Source organism: Parasteatoda tepidariorum, chromosome 10 (assembly GCF_982258835.1).
Source record: "Parasteatoda tepidariorum strain Cologne lab strain chromosome 10, Ptep-v5.0, whole genome shotgun sequence".
Taxonomy (NCBI): Eukaryota; Metazoa; Arthropoda; class Arachnida; order Araneae; family Theridiidae; genus Parasteatoda; species Parasteatoda tepidariorum.
In genome coordinates, this window is record NC_141764.1 from 78,628,465 (window position 1) to 78,651,194 (window position 22,730).

At 29.9% G+C, this 22,730-nt stretch overlaps 1 protein-coding gene across 6 annotated transcripts in view; it reads left to right on the top strand.

Annotated features, from left to right (window-relative positions):
- Window positions 1-22,730, top strand: part of LOC107443613 (growth factor receptor-bound protein 14) — a 107,823-nt gene that overhangs the window by 22,460 nt on the left and 62,633 nt on the right. Inside the window, exons 1-2 of one of the 6 annotated variants that reach the window (XM_043046979.3) lie at window positions 20,861-21,317; window positions 22,411-22,564. The exons of 3 other annotated variants lie outside the window; for them this stretch is intronic. Coding sequence is in view for 1 of the 3 variants with exons in the window: in XM_043046988.3 (XP_042902922.1) it covers window positions 21,265-21,317 (53 nt within the window). In the remaining 2 variants the exon portion in view is untranslated. Of the gene's footprint in view, window positions 1-20,804; window positions 21,318-22,410; window positions 22,565-22,730 lie in introns of those variants that run through there. 2 more of the 6 variants (XM_043046974.3, XM_043046988.3) reach the window with 2 other exon arrangements.

Below are 22,730 nucleotides of genomic sequence, written 5' to 3' on the forward strand. Positions count from 1 at the left end.
AGTTATCATAATCCCATTATAAATGTTATAGATTCGGATATTTCTCCACTAGTAAATGATAATTAAAAGATGCGATCAATTGTGAATTGTAAGCATTGTTAATAAAGTTTGTCTTAAAGAAACAATATGATTTCACTAAAAATCAATTTCTACCACTTCTTCCGCGCGGAGGGACTCCACGCACTATTTTTTTTATTAGAACCTCGTTTACCGATTTTTACATTTTTGCATTCTAGTTGAAGCTATTCATTCAAAATTTAAATAATTCTAAAAATTCAAATTTACTATCTTTTGAGATCATCGATTTATAATTTTAAACAGATTTTTCCATCGAATTTTTTGCAATTATGCTACCATTCCAGTTTTTGTCTCCTGGAAGTTTAGTCTCTTGAGATTCTCCCGTTTCTGAGCAAGAGATTTTTTCCAAAGATCCTGAAATTTTTACAAGACTTCTCACACTTTTAATTCGATTTTTTCCCAAAAATTTTATTTCCAGATTCCCAATTTTCTCTACAGAAATCCTTGACCATTCGATTAAGATCTTAATAACACACATTTGACGAATTGGGACAAGGGAATGAGTGTTTTAATTTTGTGCTTTTAAATACAACCCCTTTTATATACATCTCGGGAATCTCCAGACGTTTTTCATTAAAAACTATTTACTGTAGCTTATGGAGGCTTTTCTTAAAATATATATATATAAGGATTTTATTTTTATAAGCTCGACCTTCTAGAAATAAGGTCTTCGTTTCATTTTATACTCTGGCTTTACACCTTTGCTTGCAGATCTCTTTCTGGCTATTATCCAGACCAGGTGTCATGACTGTTTGTGATATATTTAAGATCAAACACGCAGTCTGCTTTAAATTTATATATGTCATAGAGGGTAGCGGTATTTGCGCAATGGCGTACAGTTCCGACTTTTTTAGAGGATATACCAACACGATTACAACTGGATTACTCACACTTTAATAAAAACAATTTATTGTTTTAAATTTATATAAGTCATTGAGGGTCGTGGTATTTGCTCGATATCGTACCGTTCCCAATGCGATTACTCACACTTCAATAAAGAAAAATTCCTGTTATAAATTTATATATATCAGAGATGGTAGTGGTATTTGCGCTATGGCGTACTGTTCCGACTTTTTGAGAGGATATACCAATGCGATTGCAACTGATTACTCACACTTTAATAAATAAAAAAAATTCATGTTGAGTTAAAGGAGCCTGCGAAAACGTACAAAAAAAAAAAACAAATTTGAAAAAACCCATGCTATTAAAAACTATTAGGTGTAACTTATAGACATGTCTTTCGTAATTAACACTTAATTGACCGGTAATTTTATACAGAAGCTATGTCATGACACCGGCTATTATTTTTGTATTTGAATATGGAAATAAAATAAGACATTCGAAATAAACTTCAATAAATTTTATTTATACTGAATGGAGTGAAATTAAACTTTAGACATGATGCTTAAAGCTTCTGTAATATCTCTCCTGGGTTTCATAAATTGAAGTAAATAATGCAAGTGCAATAACGAGTTAACTCTCATCGGTCAAAAATGTTGCCCTTGGGCAGGAAAAGATTAGTTAAATCGTGGACGGTCAACAATGTGTTAAGCGCGATATATACATTTAGTTATGTAAACGTAGCATGTTTTCAAGTTTTTCCGAAGTCTTCGTAATTAAGCCTTTGAAAATGATTGAAAAAATTTATCCTAAATTGTGGAATATTTTATAATTGATAATTTGATTTTTAAAAAAATTGCTTTAAAAATAAGTTTTCATTTCAGCAACTTTATAACTAAAAAAAAAAAAAAAATACAATAGCAGTTGAGTACTTTGGGAAATTTTTATTTCAAAACATTTTCTTCTGAATTCGTCTTAAAATAAAGTTTCTCTGTGATTTTCCATCTTAAGAAAAATTAAATTAAAAATTATATGAATATTGCAAAGTCACTAAATGCTCGCTAACGCTCTTTTTTTTCGATGAATTTTGGTGTAGTTTTTAGATTTTTAACATTTTCATAATGAGAAAATTCTTCAGATCCAAGAGAATTATAGCAGGCGTGCCGAACACTTGCGTGCTATGGAGATTTTTAATAAAAGGGAATTTTTAAAATTACATAATTATTTATCATTTCATAATTTATTGCAAGAATTTTAAAATCTTATTAGTTATGAATGAAAAAATATATATTACATTAGTTTCATTAATACATTTATTGTAACTAATGATATGAAAATTTTTTGCTAAATTGCTAATACGAATAATTTTTATAAATGTACAATAGAAAGTTTTTTTTGTGAATTTTTTATGGAGTTACGAAAAATATAAGAAGTGAGAAAAAAATTATATACAAAGTTTTTTTTTAGCGATTAATAGCCCTTAATGGTCCACTGATATTTCAAGTTAATTTCCCACCACTAGGCTAATTTTCATATGAAGGGAAATTGTGGGTATATTTATATAATGTCAACGAAAGTATAAATTTATATTTTGGTGAAAATTTATAATTGGTGGTTTAAATTCTGCTTGCAGTTTGTAAGATTTAAATTGCATTAGGAAATACTATAGCAAATCCATTTTGCATCTACTGTACATCCCTTACTATTGGAGAGTATTGGTAATCTATTTTGACAAGCCTGAATTATTGCCCTCAAAGTCGACCTAAAAATGTTGAAAAATATTTTGAAAATGTTTCAATGATGCTTTACATAAGAACACTCTGTTTAAAAGTACACAAACATCGCATCTTTACTTAGTTTAAATAAGAGAAGGGAAAAAAACTTGAATAAATAGTTTTGGATGGCTTCCAACATAATGGAGCAATTTTCTTTTCCCTGTCAATTTTTACTTGTTTTTTTAATTATGTTCTAAGCACGAATTTGTCGAAGTTCTAGTAACCAATTTGGCAATCTATCAAAACAGACTTTTTTTTTAATTTTTTTTTTTTTACCCCTTATAAATTGGGCTTTAAGCCAATGCATGAGTTATTCTCATTTGTATTTACGACTTAGTTGAGATCCTTGAATGACAGACGAATTAACTGCCCATTTTATTTGGGCCCAAAATTGTTAGCTTGTTTTCAGTTGATCTGGCTCTTCTTTCTTTCTTTATTTTTTATTTACAATATATCTTTCCATACCTTTTTGCACAAATCAGAGATCAATCAGCGAATTTTACGATCCATTAACGCAGTGATTCCCAAATTTTTTTTTCGGCTATGAAACTAAATGATTAACCTTCTTTCGGTTAAACCCTGACTTAATAAATAAAGCATAGTAAGATAATTGTGAAAGTTTAAACCAATAAAATACCATTTTATTGGTTTAAACGTTCACGTGGCGTGGTGGTAACAGAGGCGTGGTGGTAACAGAGTGTTCGCCTTCCAATGAGGTGAACCGGGCTCGAATCCCAGTGATGGCTGGTCGATTCGAATTCCACACCTGGATCTCACCGAGCTCAATACTGATGTAAAATATCCCCAGTGGTAGACGGATCTTGGGTTACAGTCCCTTTGCCGTCAGGCTAACGGTAAAAGATTTTCGTGGTTTTCTTCATCATATGACGCACGCGTGGGTTAGTTCCATCAAAAAAGTCCTGCACGAAGGCAAATTTCTTCCAATACTCGATCCTCCTATATGTTCCCTCGCTTTTTGAATTGGGTTCAAAATTACGAGGCTACAGAATTGAACATTAGTAGTCGTGAACTCAATAATTGAATCGGCTGTTCAACAACGGTTATAAAATAAAATTAGAGGAATGAATTTTTTTTTCTTCATCATTTAATTATTAATTCTCTTAAATTATATTTTATGCTCCGCTGTTATATTCGTATTTCTTGAACTTTATCTAGTCTAGTAATGAATTTGTTTTCGGTGTCTATACATAAGCTGAAAACGAATAAACTATGCAGAATTCTGGTTTTCTTTGAATGGTAAACAAAAACAAAAAAACTGATATTAACATTCAAAATGGTTATCTTTATTAACGAACTTAGTTATTTTATTTTAATTTGAAAAGCGTGATGGAAAGTACTTTTGAAATTTTCGTAAAACTTGTTTTTTTTATAATCTATTCAATGCATTGTTAGAAAAATTATTTATTTAAAAAAAAAAATTCAACATTTCTTTTTTATTGGAATTATATTTTCATTAATTTCATAGAGAGAAACGAATTATTAATTAGATAATGGATTATTGATTACATTTAACGATGATCAAAAATTTCGAAACAACTACTGGTGCAAACCACAGCGTTTACAAACCCTTCACATTTTTTTATTTTTATTTTTTTATCGTTAAAATAAACCTTTTACAAAATATATTTTCTTAAAAAACGGATTCTTCACTATATTTTTCGTATTTATAAATGGACTCAGCAAAATTCTTTTGAAAAAACGGAGTCGATTGCATTTTTATCCCTTAATTTTAAGAACTACTATGTCTTAAAATACATAGCTTTTATGTTGTTCCCCCCCCCCCCCAAAAAAAAAAACCTTATCTTCACTTAGTCTCAAAAAGTACCTTAACAGAATTTTAGAAACCGAATGTAAGAGTTGATTTTTCACAAGAAAACATACTGGGCCTTTGTTTTTTATGCTTTTTCTCAAAATTCTGCTTACTTCTTACATCAATGGACTTCATCCTATTTGTCTTTTTTTAATCGTGTTGCAACTTTCTTTATGATTATTTACTTCATTTCAAACAATTCAGGCAAACCTTGACTAACCCAAAGTCAAACTGTGGAAACTAGACATTCCGTGATAAATTCTTTTAATAAAATTAAATCCATGGTCTCTATTTCTCATATAATTGCAGTATTACAAATTGTCAAACTAGATTAACCGTATGATTAACCACGTTCTTCGATGTACTACTATGGTCTATTAAACTTTTAGGTCATCAGTCAATTTCTAACCATTGCTGGATGAACTAGTTACGACCGGTTAAACATTAAAGTCCATCAGTTAGTTGCCTTTCTCTTGAACTTTTAACTAGCAAAATTACTATCTACTATGATTTCAATTTTTCATTACACGGCCTACAGCTTTGGATGATTAATTCCAAATTCGTATAATCGACTTATTCGATTTACTCTTTCCTTTTTTTTTTATAATTATAGTTGTATTTTTTAAATTAAAATTTCAAAATGTAAAGTAAAAAAAGTATTTAAAATTTAGCACAAAAATTTTACATTTCAAAATTCTTTCAAAAACATATTTAATATAAATTGATTGAATATGTTTGATTGTGAAATTTTAAATGACATCAACGTCAACTTTTATTTTATGATATATTTCATTAATGCCTTGTTTTATTATGTAGATAAATATCAACAAAAAATAATTGTTCTTTCACTTTCTACTTTAAAAACGTCATTAACTTGCAATAGCAATTAATTTTGTGGTTTTAATTACAGATTGTATTATTATTAATTGATTAGGTCACAAATATGTTCGTATTTGTTCGTTTTCAGTTGATTTGTAACAATGCTTGATGCTCTCTTTTATACATGCTATAAACACGTCTAAAAATAAATAAAATAAAAATTATATAATTAAAATAATGTCCGTAATTACTTTGCCTTAATTTGCATTTTAAGGTAATTTAGACAATTAAAGTAGTACTAAAAGGCTTCGCCACCTGCTCGCTGGCGCTCGCCAACCCCCGGAACTGCTTTCGCAGTTCATTTCGGATCGCTTCGCAATCCGATGCTCGCTTTGCTCGCTCATTGGATACGTTCTTAACGCCTAGCTTTTGTAAACTTTTTTGAACACTGAAGTTCCGAAAACTTTTCACTGTAGAAAAATCTAAACTTGTGCATTTCAATGTTAATTTGAAATTGCAAACAGTTCACATATTTTTCTTAATCACACTATTCTAAATTTCAGTAGTTGAGAAAAGTAACTGTTGTAAGTTTTGTTTTAAAGTCTTTCCCACCAGAGGGCTAAAACCATGTGTTGTAAAACAATATGAAATAGTACTGAAAGCCGGATGTAAAGCATCGGCTTCGATGAAGATAATTTTGTGAGAATTTTTTTGATAATTCGGTGAGAATTCTCACGATTAGACATATGATGCTCACTACGTGCTCTTGCGCGCCGAATCCTATCAATTAAAAATTAAAACTGTTGCCAACGCGAGAAGAGAAATATCATCGGTTTTATTGATACATAGATACGTATTAGCGTTTTATATAATCTATTATATATAATTCTCTTACGTGGCTCCCAAATTTTGGCTGTATTTCTTTTCCGCCGGTGGCAACGTTTGCTTTGTTTTGAAAACACCAAAGCATTCTGCCTCTTAATGATGAGTTTCTGATCTAACATATAATTCTCTTACGTGGCTCCCAAATTTTGGCTGAAGTACTTTGTACAACTAAATAAGATTCTTTTCACAACAGCTAAATATTTACTTTATTTTCTTCATTCATAGAGAAAACAGTCGGCAAAGAATTCTGTTAGGTTAAAAAACATTTCGCTAAAAAACTAACGAATTCTATAAGAAATAAAAATAAACAACTTAAAAAATAAAAATGCTGTTGCCAGCCATGGAATTTTTTGAAAGTTAACTTAGCAACATAAATCAAAATGACATAGAAGCGCAACTAGATCAAAATTATGATACCTGAGCGCTAGACGTAACAAATCCTTCAATTCTAAAAGTGTTGTATTGCCAAATGCCCAAATTAACAATTGTGTTCTTAAAGAAATTCTATAAAAAGTTTTAAATAAACAACCTACTTCTACAACTGCTTCTTGAAGAACTTGGCTCATTGATTAAAAATATTGTTTTAATTTTACAGTACTAACTTTACTTCTACTTTCATTATTACTATGACCCTCTTTCATTACATTTTACAACTTCATGCTAAATTTGAGGACTTTAAGTTGTTTTATGGTTGAATACTGACATTTAGAAATGTGTACATAAAAAAATAATATTTAGTGATTAAGAGTTGCCTCAGAAAAATTTGAATTGTTGACATTGAACTTAACAATGGAAACAATAGTTTTTGTGAAAAATTGAATTGTATTGTTGACATCAAAACTAAAAATATTGTGTTTCAATTTAACAATACTACCTTAATTTATACTTTAGAATTGCCTCGGAGAAATTTGAATTGTTATCAAAGACTTAAACAAAAAGTTTTATTTTAACTGACAAATACTATATTATAATTTTTACTTTTTCTATGACTATACTCATTTTCTTACTCTTTTCTTTGTTTTTTATACATTTTATTTTTTTGTGATAAAATAAAAAACTTATAGTTGTTCTGCTTCTGAACACTGATGAAAACACAAAATGATGGGCTTTATCAACAATCAAAAATCTATACATTTATTTTACAAATTCCATATTATTAAGGTGGCGCCCTTCAGAGAATTAAAAATACAAAATTATCTTCATCAAAACCGATGCTTTACATCCGGCGTTCAGTGGCAGACTATTATTTCATATTGTTTTACAACACATGGCTTTAGCCCTCTGGTGGGAAAGACTTTAAAATAAAACTTACAACAGTTACTTTTCTCAACAACTGAAATTTAGAATAGTGTGATTAAGAAAAATATGTAAACTGTTTACAATTTAAAATTAATATTGAAATGTACAGGGTTAGAGTTTTCTACAGTGAAAAGTTTTCGGAACTTCAGTATTCAAAAAAGTATCCAAAAGCTAGACGTTAAGAACGTATCCAATGAGCGAGCAAAGCGAGCATTGGATTGCGAAGCAATCCGAAATGAACTGTGAAAGCAGTTCCGGGGGTTGGTGAGCGCCAGCGAGCAGGGGGCGAAGCCTCCTAGTATAGATTATTACTTTAAACTTTTTATTTACTATTCAGAATAGATGCGTTCATGTAATTGTAAGAGCAAAGAATTATATTAAGTATTATTTTTATTTTTTTATTTTTTTGAAAATCATTATGCATAGAATATTATTTAGCGAAATGTTATTTTAACTTTAATTTTATATTAAAAAAATCTGCTATCAAAATAAAATAAAAACTTCCGAGTGCTTTTAAAGTCTCATAATATTAATTATCTAATTAAATTTTACAGTTAGCCTTATATCTTTTCCTTCGCTATTTATCTTATGCAAAGTAGAAAATTTAACCTTTCCTGCTTGTCTCCGATATCCTTTTACTATTTCCTTTCGCGTTATTATTCGCCTAACTCGGTTTCTTCTGCCAAGTGTAGCGAAACAATTGGAAAAGAAAAGAAAAAAAAAACATTCAACTCCTTTCCTTGGCGTTGTATGCGAAGTTATGCACGGCGGCTGTCTTTGCACCTTTCTAACACCTGTTCATAAGCATCTATCCTCTCTTTAACCTTTTAAACAAATTACGTGTTGGCGTATTATCTTTATGATAAGAAAAACGTGTTGTCTAGAAAAGATATCTGTTAATCCTAGTTGCGATAGGTTGTAAAATTTTACTTAAAATAATTGTGCTTTCATTCATTATTCAAAAACATGGCTTTAGTGTTCCTTTTTTCCCCTAGTTATTCATAGCTGCCCACTCATACTGGATTTTGCCAGTTTCTCCCGGTCTACTGGTTAATTTAAAGTTCTCCTGGTTTTTGTACATTTTAGGAAATTCCCTAAAATTCAGTAAGATTCCTAAAAAATCCCTATTGAAAAAGAATTTTTGTACAGATTATTGCTTGTGTGCTAGAATATTTAAATAAGTAACTAATGCATAATGAAGCGAACCTAATTTATAAAAATCTCTTCAAAATTTTTTTAGTTCTAAAATATTCAGTTTATTTTTATTCCGAACTCTCTTTTTAAATTAATTAAAAAATCTTTTTAACTATCTGCTGAATTAAATGCCTATTAATATTCAAAATTATGAGTAAAAATAATACACAACACTTCAAGTATGTTTAATGTCAATCATAACTGGAAAATATTGCAGTTTTTCTATTTTGATGACTATAAAAATCCCTAAAATTCCCTGTGTGTAAAATAGTTAGTACATTATGGAACAATTATCATGAAATTTATATTATTTTGTAAAATCTACTGGATTTTTTCCTGTACATGTTACATAATCTATTATATATAATTCTCTTACGTGGCTCCCAAATTTTGACTGTATTTCTTTTCCGCCGGTGGCAACGTTTGCTTTGTTTTGTTTAAGTTTTGAAAACACCAAAGCATTCTGCCTTTTAATGATACCTGAGCGCTTGACGTAACAAATCCTTCAATTCTATAAGAGTTGTATCGCCAAATGCCCAAATTAACAATTGTGTTTTTAAAGAAATTCTATAAAAAGTTTTAAGTAAACAACCTACTTCTACAACTGCTTGTTGATGAACTTGACTCATTGATTAAAAATATTGTTTTAATTTTACAGTACTAACTTTACTTCTACTTTCATTATTGCTATGACCCTCTTTCATTACATTTCACAACTTCATGCTAAATTTGAGGACTTTAAGGTTGTTTTGTGGTTGAATACTGACATTTAGAAATGTGTACATAAAAAAAATAATATTTAGAGGTTAAGAGTTGCCTCTGAAAAATTTGAATTGTTAACATTGAATTTAACAATGGAAACAATCGTTTTTGTGAAAAATTGAATTGTATTGTTGACATCAAAACTAAAAATATTGTGTTTCAACTTAACAATACTACCTTAATTTAAACTTTAGAATTGCCTCGGAGAAATTTGAATTGTTAGCAGTGACTTAAACAAAAAGTTTTATTTTAACTGACAAATACTATATTATAATTTTAAACTTTTACTTTGACTATACTCATTTTCTTACTCTTTTCTTTGTTTTTTATACATTTTATATTTTTGTGATAAAATAAAAAACTTATAGTTGTTCTACTTTTGAACACTGATGAAAACACAAAATGATGGGCTTCATCAATAATCAAAAATATATACATTTATTTTACAAATTCCATATTAATAGGGTGGCGCCCTTCAGAGAATTAAAAATACAAAATTATCTTCATCAAAGCCAGACTACTATTTCATATTGTTTTACAACACATGGCTTTAGCCCTCTGGTGGGAAATACTTAAAAACAAAACTTACAACAGTTACTTTTCTCAACAACTGAAATTTAGAATAGTGTGATTAAGAAAAATATGTGAACTGTTTGCAATCTCAAATTAATATTGAAATGTACAGGTTTAGAATTTTCTACAGTGAAAAGTTTTAGGAACTTCAGTATTCAAAAAAGTATACAAAAGCTAGACGTTAAGAACGTATCCAATTAGCGAGCAAAGCGAGCATTGGATTGCGAAGCAGTCCGAAATGAACTGCGAAAGCAGTTCCGGGGGTTGGCGAGCGCCAGCGAGCAGGGGGCGAAGCCTCCTAGTGCTATATATTATAAGCGTCATCGAAAATCAGTCTCTAGCATAACGCTGTCAAAAGAAAAAAAGAAATGATTATCTTGAAATGATTTATTTAACAATTATTATTATGCATTTTTGAAACGAACCAGGTTCAAAAGAATGGTCAAAATTTCGATGTTAAAACGGTTAAATTTCAATACCTTCAAAATTTTAATTTAAAAAAAAATTAAGTATCAAAATTATTTAAAAACTTCAGACTTCAACGGTTAAGCTTTTAATTTTAATATGTATAGTTAAAATTCCAATGAAGTTAAACCGTTGTTTTCATTGTAAACCAATTTAAATCTAATTAAAACAGCACTCTCTATTTTTATATTAGTTAAATCTAAAAATCTATATTGCTAGTTTTTTCATTACCATAAGTTAGTAGCAAAGAATGTCCAGTGAATTGAGTGATCGTTTTCTGTGCAAACGACCCTGTTCATATCTTGGAGTTCAGAAATGAGACAGGCTCAGTTAGAGCCCAGACTCGTTTACTGAAAAAAGGTTTCGGGCAAGCTCGTATTCATGATAAAATTTTCATAAACTTTCTTACTACTTTTAAACAAACGTTTGGTTCCATTATTAAACATAAAAAATGTAAAGTTTTAAAGGTATAAAAATTTACAGCGATTTGCGTCGTCTTTTAGGAAACATTAAGGGCTGTTTATGTACAAAAGCTGTTACTTTCTTGTAATGGCAAATGTGTTAAAATAACGTATACATAATCTTTCCTGTGAACAATAAACGCTAAATTGATGTATTTTACAAAAATTGCATTGAGAAAAAACATTTTTTTTTCTTTAACAATTGTAACTATATGACTTAATAATTTCTATGACGAGTGCTAGTCATTTGATTTAGTTACTCATACTTAGGCCATTAGTTACTCATTTCATAGTTTACAGTCATAAAGGAAGTTCCAACCGTATCGGTAGTTTTTCAAGTCCTCAAAAATCGCGTGATTAACTGCCATTCATTGGGTGTTTTCCTGCATTTTTGTGTAAATCTGTTGTATCAACAGTTTAATAAAGAACACCATTTATTGAATTGCAATGAGTCATGGGCGCAAAAACGAATGATTTTTTTCCACAAACCACGACATAAATTGAGGTTTTTTCTATAAACATTTTAAGCATGAAGTGTTGTTTATATACAAAAGCATTTACGTTCTTTTGGTTGCAAATGCGTTTTGACCTTGATATATGAAAAATTGGGCTGTAAGTCAACGATCCTGTCACACCCAAGGTTTTTTCTTATTCCAATATGACCGCTCGGTGACATTTTTTTTTCTCCAATTTTTTTCCCATTTAATGCATCATTTTCCCTCGGATTAAATGGCTACAAGAACAAATTACATTTGGCTCAAATCCCAGTTTTGAAAACTTCCCGTCTTAAATGCTTAGAAGAAAAAAAATCCGTGTTCATACCTGCGCGTTGTATCAACTAAACTGATGCCATCGGCCTTGATGTTCTTTAAATAAAAATTAATTCTGATTCTGAAGATATGATGGAAACTTTGTTTACGCGATCAATTTACTTTCGCACGGCCTTCAACAATTATCTGAATTTTCAAATAAATTTTGCTGACAGATCTTTAGAGAAGTCATTGGAGCTCATTGTGTTAGTCCTGCTTTCATTGACTTTTTGGGTTCATATTTTAGCCCATCCTTTCAATTATTTTTGATGATAGATTACAAATTAAATTATGTCTAAAAATAAAAGTAATTATTTTTAGAATTTTTCTTTCAATAGTTTCCGGTATCTTTATATTTTATTTTTGAAATGACGTTAAACAGCTGACCCAATTTTGAGTTTATGACTTCCTGTGTTTAGCTCCGTTGTCTTGTAATTTTAAACCCAATAACAAGGGAACTTCTAAATCAGGTACTGGGAGAACTTTTCCACGGAACTAACCCGAATTTGCGTTACATGGAGAGGAAAACCTCATAACCTGCCTGACGGCAAGGGGACTAGCTCATGATCTGTCTGCCATTGAGGGTATTTTGTGTCACCTCTGTGACCGGTACAAGCCTGGTGTAGAATTCGTATCGAACAGCCATCGCTGGGATTAGAAATTCATCTGATATTAACGGACCCTTCACAAATTACATGGCTCGTAGTTGTCCTGATTTTCTTGATAAAACACATATTAGCCTTAATTTTCCTGTTTTTTAATTTTTTTTTTCTTGTTCCGATGTTCGATACGTTTTTGTGTATTCAGAATCCGAACATCTTATTTTCTACTAGTACAGATGCAAATTTTAAAATAATCGATTTGAAGAATAGAAAAAAATTTGAATTTTCAATCCAACTTCTTTTTATTTTAATTAATCATTTCGACAAAAATCTATTATTATTCAAACTTAGGGACCGTGCACTAATTATACATGCTTCAAACATTTTGATTTTTGACCTGATTTTTTTTTATAAAAATATTCTGATTCTTTTCTTTTGCTTGGCTACGAAGTCGGAAATTGTTTTTATTTTATTTTATCGTTTGCGAGTTAGTTTGGAAAAAAATTATATTTGTTTGTATTTGATCCTTTTAATATAATATCATTATTTTATTATGTTACAACAATTCTATTGTTAAAGTCAATGTTAGATAAAAGAGCAATTACAGTAGGTAATAATGAAGCAAATGTTTGACTTCTATTTTTGAGTCGCTGTTCTGTTTATTACTGTAGAAATTTATATAACCTTTGATGAATAAAGCTGAACATAAAAGCCAAAATATACTACGTAATAGAACACGCTACTTAAACAATTCGTATTTTAATTGATGATAACAATATTTTGAACCTCCACAGAAGTCTTGGGAACTATGGAACATGAATTGAAAGCTCAATTAATCCATGACGAGCTGGTGATGTTATGGAACAAAGCTACCTTAGTCTGTATTTAAAAACCTCCAAAATCAGCCGAGAGTCATATAAGCTTTTATAAGATAAAAAATTTTTTTACTTTTACACAATTACATATTCAAAGTAGAAAAATTCAGGACTTACTTTTCTTCCAGCTTTCTTTTCTTTTTCTTTTACTTACTTTTCTGCCGGCCTTTTTAAGTTTAAAAAAATATTCTTAGCAATTGGTCAAGATCAAAAACCACCTCGTCTTTATTTATCTCTAAATTTAAGGGGAGTCGTCACCTTTGGGATAATTAGACCATGTTATGAGATTTGTTATGTTTGATTGTATGCAATTTAATATATGATTATTTGCTATACCCCTTATTTTATTTTAAATACCATTTTGATTTGCTAAAGTTACAAATTACAATGTTTTTTTTTTTTTTTTTTTTTTTTACTAGGAGCGATTTGGTTTAGTTGCGAAAATTAAATCAAATTAACATTTTGTTGCATTAGTTTCCTTGTCAATACTAATGTTTAAAAATGATTATTAATACTATAGCTTTATTTATGAATAACGCGTAATAAAAGTTTAAACATTAAAATTTGCATAGGGTATTTAATACTATGTATTTTCCTAAAAAAGATCCTCAATATAGGAAATATCTATTTAAAAAAAATAGCATGTGAGAATTTAAGCGAAATAAACCGTTTTTCGAGTTTTTCTTTTCTTTTTCTCTCAATAAAAGACCGCGTGCTAGTTTCTGAGAAAATAATCAACTTCAACTGAATTGACATTTTCATTTTCCTGAAATTGCTGCATTGAAAAGTGAAGGAGTGGCCATAATTAAGCCTGGCCGGAAATAGGTCTTGGTCTTAGTGACGCAAATTCGAGAGGATATGACGCTTCTTATAACGTCCTCATGTCGGACCCAAATTAACGTGTAATTTCTCCTCTTTATAAATTTATTTCATTTAAACAGCAAAGAATATATAAGGATTGAACCTAGGATGCTATTTCCTACTTAATGCCGGAAGAAAAATTGCAGCAATTAGTTGTTTCCCACCTGGTTAGCTTGGTGAGAGATTTCTGCAAGAAGTAAAATTTTATTGCACTATTTTGCCTCTTAATAATTACTTTTAATGTTCTTAAATTATTTTATGTTGATTGTGTTAATCATCGATTGACTATTTGTATTTAATCTGCGAAAGAGTTTGCTTCCCCCTCCTTGAGTTCTCTCAGGGTGCGTAGTGTCCTTAAAACGTGCTTAAAGGTGCTTATTTTCGAAATTCGTTTTTTAAAAGCCCTTAAAGGTGCCTTTTTCTATGGGTGTTTTTAAAAAGTGCTTAATTTTCCCTTTTTCAAAATTAGATTTTTCCTTTACCATGTTGATTTTCGCTGCGAATTATGCAAAAAGACACAGTTCACATTGTTCTATTCAACGTTTTCACAATTAATTCAACCCCAATCTATTTCAGGGTATTGTCGGTCTGTATCGTATGAAAACGCCATTCGTTTTACATGATATAAAATTTCATGATTTTTGACAATTGTCATAAAAAATGCCAAAAGGTTAGTTTTTTTGACGTGACAGTTAAAACAAAATAAAATCATCAATTCTCAAAAATTTTCCAACCCTGCCTAATTATATTTTTTAAAGTGCTTAAAAATATTTTTTCAGTGCTTAAAAGGTGCTTATTTTTTGTTGAATAATTTGGCTACGCTCCCTGTCTCTTTATTTGTTTGAACCTTTATTTTCTAGTAACTACTTCCAATTTGGAGCTCAACCTTTTATGTGATATTAAATTAAAACTTTTCACGCGTTATAAAATTTAAAACATTCGTTTCCCCCTTTTTTATATAAAGTTAAAGTAAAGTCTAGTAGTTAATTTATATACAAATCAGGAGTCAGTTTTGGAAAAATTATGGTCTACAAACCAGGGTTGGCAGGTTTTTGACATGTGACAGTTTTTGACAGTTTAAACCGTCACGTCAAAAACCTCACTGTCAAAAATGTCGAAAATGTCAAAAACCTATATTCATATGTGAAATTTAATTAATACATAAAATTTATATATTTTTTATAAAGGATAGTGTTTCTAAATATGTTCTAGAAAAAATAAATTTAAAATTTTGAAGAAACACTTATATTTTGAATAGTAACCAAAATCTTGTACTTTTGAAAACTTACATCTTTTGTAATATTATGTATTCATTTTCATGTGTTATTGAAAATCTGCAGTGATATTATTAAGAAATTTATTTATAACCAAATTTAGTGTATAGTATAGATTATACTAAAAATTAGACATTTTTAAAGATAAACATTAGCAGTTTTGTACATTAGACATCTTCTTTCAAAGAAAAATCTTTTTAATATTCTTTTAAATCTTCTTAATAATCTTTTTAACATAAGACAATACAAATTTAAGTGCTTTCTGTTAAATACACAGAGTAGTTAGTGTCGATTTACAGTATATTCAGCCTATTCATTTACTATGCTGAAAATTTAGTTTATCCAAATACTTGTGAATTTCATTTTGCTGAATACGATATAGTTTTGTTGAATATCTAAATATTCAGCTGTTGAATAATTACTTCTTGCTTTCAAGATATGCATTATTTGTATTCTTAATACAAGTGGATAAAAAAAATTAAGAGATAAAAATTGTTTTAAAATGATAAGTGTAATAATTATAAATACATATAATAAACAATATGAATTGTATTTATCATTATTCATAAATATAACTACTTTTAAATTCAAATTAACATACTGGATATTAAAGATATCCGGTAAAACATTAAAAAAAATTTTTTATACACTTGTATCAAGTTTGTATTTATACAACATAACTTGTAAGTTCCTTATAAATATTAGTTATATGTCAAAAATGCATAGTAATAAACTTTTAATTTTCGTAAGTATCAACAAAAAAAAATTTTTTTTTTTTTAAATATAAATATTTAAACAATTTTTGTGTAAAATTTTTCTGCGCATGCATTTGAATATAAATTTCTGAGATTTTAAATCTGTTATTCTACCTTAATTTTAATTAAAAAATATTTTAAAACCTGCTGATTACCTATAGTATAATTAAATTTCAATATAATGCATGGCAACTGTTGGTAGTTTTGAAGTTTATATATTTTCTTGGCAAACTTCAGTTTTTGACGGGTTTTTGACAGTTTAAACCAGTATTATACCCTTGTCGTGTCAAAAACCACTTTTTGACGTCAAAACCCCAACCCTGCTACAAACAAATCCTCGTTAAAACAGGCCATTCTGAAAACATTTAAATTTAAATACGGCCTTTCACAAAATTATTTTATCGTTAAAACAGATCCATTACAAAATTCTCTCCTTTTGAAAAAGGAAGTTGTTTAGCTTTAATCTATAATTTCAAAACAATTCTTTTCAGATATTCACTAGAACAGCACTAAACCAAAAATTACCTTCCTGCGATTTTAGATTCATTAAATTATGAATAGACTTTTTTATAAAAAGCTTCGGCAGACCACTAGTGTTAGTGATTCTTCACAAAATTTTTACAAAAACCTATCTTAGACAGCGAGTCTAGAAAAATATATCGGTCACAAAAATAAAAATAACTAAATAAAAAATTAAAACAAAAATGCATTGTATCTTTCTTCTCTCAAAGAAAATAAGAATCAAGCTTTTGCTTTTTAAATTGAAATAGTTAAAATGTGTACTGGGTGAAATATCACGTAATATCGAATTTTTTTAATATTTCAATAGCGATATTTTAAGACAATTTCTCTTGATAATCCTAAAATACTATTTCTTGGAATAAATATCGAAAATGCGACAGTGGTCAACAACGATATGACGCTAATCAATGTTTCATTATAAACTACAATAACATCGCGTTATTGGAATTATCGATATCGATAATTACCGAATAGCATATTTTGAGTAATAATAAATCTTTTTGGGGTCGCGAAAATACTAACAAATATAATAATATTGTGAAATAGTTAAATTTAAAATATGTCGCGATAGATCCGAAGTATCGATAATTGCAAAATATATCGCAATACAAAATTTGTATATCATCCAGCACTAGTTAAAATAATTTTTATCATGTTAAAAGCTAAGTTTAAGTAAGTATGATAAACGTAATGGAGGCTCATGAATTTTTCAGATCTAACATTAGTAGCATTTAAAAATAATTTTTAAAAAAATCTTTGGGGAACAATTTATTGACAGATTACCATCTCTCTTTTTTTCCCTAAATATATGAAAAGCAATGCATTTTAATGTTAAGTAATTTAATAACCCATATCATTTGAATAAAGAACTCCGCTTCGTTGCTTTATCGTAATTTTCTCCTTTTTAATGATTTTTTTTAAACTTTTTGATCTAAATATATTTTAATCTTCTTAAGTACTTACATGACAAAATTTGTTTGTGTTGTGTGTATGTGTGCCAACATCGAATTTCGTGATTTTATCCCCTTTAGATTTTAAATAATGAAGTTAAGAAATTGCTATATCTTTAATTTTATTAAAAACTACTTAGATTGCAAAATGTGTACAATGGTGCTTTTTTTTCCCCCCTTGTTCCTGCTCCGTCTGTTATTTACTCACTTTTTTTTAATTCCAAGATAAGAAAACGTTAGTAGTTTTTTTTTTTTATTTAATTTAAAATTTTTTAAAACTAATTTAATTTACCTTTTCAGCATGCATATCGATAGATATGTGTGTGTGTTTTTAACTCCGAAGTCTTGTAATTTTGAACTCAACCCAGAATATATGGAAACTCCCAGGCCAAGTATTTGAACAAATTAGCCTTCGTTAAGGACTTTTTGATGAAATTAGTTTGTAATGGCGTTGTGTGGAGTGGGAAACCTCTCACGGTTAGCCCGATGGCAAGGGCATTGTAACCCATGATCCATCTACAGGACCATTATTCCCGGATGCAACTTTTTTTTCGCATGCGAAAAAATCGCTTCCAGAGAGAAAGGTCCTCACCAGTGTGTAATATCAGTCAGTGCTGTGGTTGGTGCGAGCTGGTCCATGCTATGCTAGCAGAATTTGAATCGACCAGCTGTCGGTGGGATTCGAACCTGTGTAATCTCATTGGGAGGCAAACGTTCTATCTCCTGAGCTACTGTGGCTTTATCCTAGAAGTTAATAATATTATTTAGATATAGTATGTAGTTATGAGCACATAAATTGTTCATCTAAAGCTAAAGCATAAATTTCAACCATTTTCTTTCAATCTAAAATTATGAAAATAAAGTTGTAAGATAACAACTAAAATTATTTTTAACTTCTAGTTTTAATTCTTTGATTATTATTTAACTGAAAGTCGTAGATTTTAATTGTTATATACATATTATTAAGACACTTAACTTTGTCATATTAAATTAAAAGTCAAAATTTATTTTATTTGCACTTATTTGATAATCAGAGATATAAACGCTACGGATTTTAATCCCGACTACAGAACTACACAAAGCTTTTGAAAACCCTAATATTTTGGATGACTTTTCTTGTGCATTTCGTAAACAAATCCTTTATTTTTATGAACTTTTTCTATGATTAGAAAACAAAACCTTATTTTTCACCGGCTGACAAATTTCTTTATCCAAGACAGTCTTATTGATAATTATATAAATTTTTTATTATTATTCTCGATACAATTTTATACATTAGTAACCCATACACCGTTTCACTTTCCCTTCCATTTAGGCTTTGCATACAAACCTCGTGATATAATCTATATATATATTTCTCTTACACGGCGACAAAAAAAAGCCTCATTACCACTCCCCGAATGGCAACGCTAGAAAATCGACCAATGATTGCCTCTAAAAATGTCACATGCCAAATCTAGCTGAGGTGGCTCAACATATAGCGCTTTTAAAAACGGAAACGGAAATAACCAGAGAGAGCATTCTCACCAAATGTGATCTCTTCCTATATTGACCCTATCAGCTGCGGCAATCTCATACTATTAATCTAGACAGAAGTGAGTAGTCTTTGTCGATAGATCTCTATTTTAGTATTTTGTCGAAAGCGCTTTTTTTTTTCACGAATTTATGTACTACAAATTTATTTGACGATTTTTGATTTATATCACGAATTTATTTGTTTTATTATTATTATTAGTTATTCATTGAAAAAAGAGTCTCAGTCGTGCTGTTACGGTTTAAGATTTTATACTATAGCACATTTCAAATAGGTTTAACGAATTACATGTCATTTATTTGAATTCAAATTTATTTTAATGATTTAGTATTTACTAATAAGATGTAATTTTTTTTTTAAAAAAAAAGTTGTGATATGGATTTGAATGATTGTTTTGAATTCTTAGAATTTTGTGCATTTGCAATGTACCTGAGTTAGTAGCGAGCTTGGATTGCTAAGCAAACCATATGAGATTGCGTAGCAATTTTCGGGGGTTGGCGAGCGTTAGCGAACAGGTGGCGCAGCCCACTAGCAATTTATATTTTTTTCCAATTTAAACATTGAGAAAAAAAAATTTTTTTTTGACAAGTTTTAATTTACTGAGGAGTGAGGAAAATACCGTTTCGTTTTTCCCAAGAAAAAAAAAAAGTTACTACCTCGCTATTGAGTATGCGTAAATAGACACCAAATGAAACTATGTAAAGAAAGTGATAGCGGTGCAATGTGAAAGGTTGTCAACAAAAAAAAGAGCCTTATTTTATGTTAGGAACAAAAAGCTAAGAGGCACGGCTAGTCATCTTCTAGATTTCTACCTTGCGGTATTTATGTGGCAAGAATCCTATGGGGAAGAAGCGATTTAAGCAATCGCGGATATATGGAAGCCACAAACTAAATGCGAATAATTCTTAACTTGGCGTCGTTTTAACAGCGGTTGCTGTGGAAATCAAAGATTCAACTACTACGGAAAAATACTTTCTGGACATATTTTAGCATAAATTGATTATATTGGAATCATTAGGCCGGGATAGCCTGGTTGGCAAGTCGGTGGACTCACGTTCGTAAGAACGGGTGTTTGAATCCCGCTGGCCGAAGACTCCCCATGTAGTAAATGGTGACTGGTGCAAGCTAAATCTGTTGGGCCACTAAGTCATCCATATCACCATACCAAATTATATCTCTGGGGAGTACTGATTCTCTGGTTCTGGTCAAAATTACGATCTGTGGATGAATGAATGGGTCCGCCCCATGAACGGTTGTGGCAGAAGTCAAATTCTTGGGCATAGATAGCCACTTAATGGTCTATGACAACAACAACAAAATTTGAATGATTACCCTCAGGTTTGGGGGAAAAAAACTGGTTCTACGACCATGTGGCACTCTACTGTTTATAATACTGTTGATTTCGTTACGTAAGAGCGTTACGACTTTTGGCGCAGTAAGCTTTTTAGTTTTTATATTATTTAGTTCTCCCTAATATCAAATACAGCCACTGATGAATAAAATTAAATGCAAGTGCATTGACGTATTAGCTGCATAAACATTCCAAATTAGCCGAGCAAAGCGTGTGTTTATGGCGACGCTGTTGATGTAGGTTTACATTTTCCGCGCATCTTAATACATCGCACCACCTTATTGCGCACCTGCTAATAAACTGACCCAACAAGACGACGACTTTGCTGTGACTTTAATCACCTGTCTATTGGAACGAATATCCATATTACATGCAGCGAAAGAAGAAGAAGAAGAAAAAAAAAGCATCTTAAGAAATGCAGATGCAGCCGCAGCCTGTGATTGACGTTACTGTGTCATTATTTTTCCGACATTTTTTCTAAGAGGATGCCGAAATTTCTGAATGCTTCTTCTAAAACCACAAGCGCCATTTTTGAAGCGTTGTTTGTTTTTTCTTCACAAACAATAGGTAGTAGCAATTTTCTATTTTTTTTTTTTGTTTACAATTCCGATTTTGCCATTAAGTGGCGCAATGCTGTGAAAACAGGCTTCTTGCTTTTTGCACCTCAGAAAAGAGAATTATTCTTGAGACATAGAGGCTTTGTTGCCAGTAGGCGCTGCGATTGAAGATTGTTTTTGTGCGTGCGAGATATGGATTATCGATGTAGACGATGTCGTTTTGTACTCTCACTCTTAAATAATTGGTACGTACATGTCAATTTGGCTTTACCGTTTCTTTCTTTGACTTTTATGTGTTTTATATATATATATATATATATATATATATATATATATATTAATAAATTAGTCAATTAAATTATTATATATTAGTAATAAATTAGAAAGTAAATTAACTTTCATCCTTATTGTCGAAGTCTATGTTAGAATCTTCAAAATTTTCTATTGAGGTTTTAACGAACCGTGAGTATTTTTTTTTTTCTTTTTTCATTTTAAATTAGTTATAGTAACAAATCCCACTTAATACTCAGCATTAAGCGTGTTTATTCATAACTTATATCTTACTAACTTTAAAAAATTTCATTATTATTATAAGTTTTGATAATCTTTAGCTAACGGTCCTTAAGATTACAGTAAACAACTCTTATTATAAATAGCAAGAATTCATTTTTAAATATTTTATTACTCTCAGAATTTTATTTATAACCGCCGTTGAAAGGGCCTAATTTTGAGTTTACAATTTCCAATGTTCAACTCCTTAGCCTTGTAATTTTGAACCCAACTCAGAAGACAAGAGAACTCCCGGATCAAGTAATGGGAAAAATTTTGCCTTCGAAGAGGACTTTCTGATAGAACTAACTCACCTTTGCATTACATGGAGAGGAAACCACGAGAACCTCCCACGGTTAGCTTCACGGCAAGGGGACTCTAACCCATGATCCATCTACTACTGAGGATATTTTTCGTCAGCACTGGTCGGTGCCAAAATTCCAAAACTCAAAACTGAGGACAATATTACTTTCTTTGAAATTGACTGTAAATGAGTGTCATTCGCCGGTTACGCGTGTTATGTGTTTTTAACTTAAAACTCGATTTTAAAACTAATGATAATTTATCTTTTTTTAAATTTTTTATCATTAATGTTTTGCTCTCTAAAGATGAAGAAATTGTTTGAAAGTTGGTCTAAAAAATTTATTAATTATTCTGAAATTAACTGATGATTATATTTCATATTCAATATTAAATAACTCATGGGGAATTAAATAAAGCTTAATTTAGATACTCAAAAATCATTTATTAACTATTGTTTTTCTTATAAATGTATGTTTTACCTTTTAGGATAAAAAACGATTTTAGAAAATATTTACAGATTAAACTGTTTGTGCCATGAAAGAGAAAGGATTTATTTAGTTATTGCATGTGTCATGAATCCTTCAATCAATATCACATGAATCCATCAATCAATAAACCACCGAGAGCAATTATAACAAAGGTAGAGTTCCTTCGATCATGTGTTTATGTGTCGAATGTTGTTTGTTATTGTCCAATTCATAAAATCCGAACTTGTTATTACAAGTTTTCAAGTCGAACAGCTTTTTAAACATTCGGCTTAGTAAACAGTTTTCTAGCTGCTGAAGCAATGTCGGTCACGTGTTCTC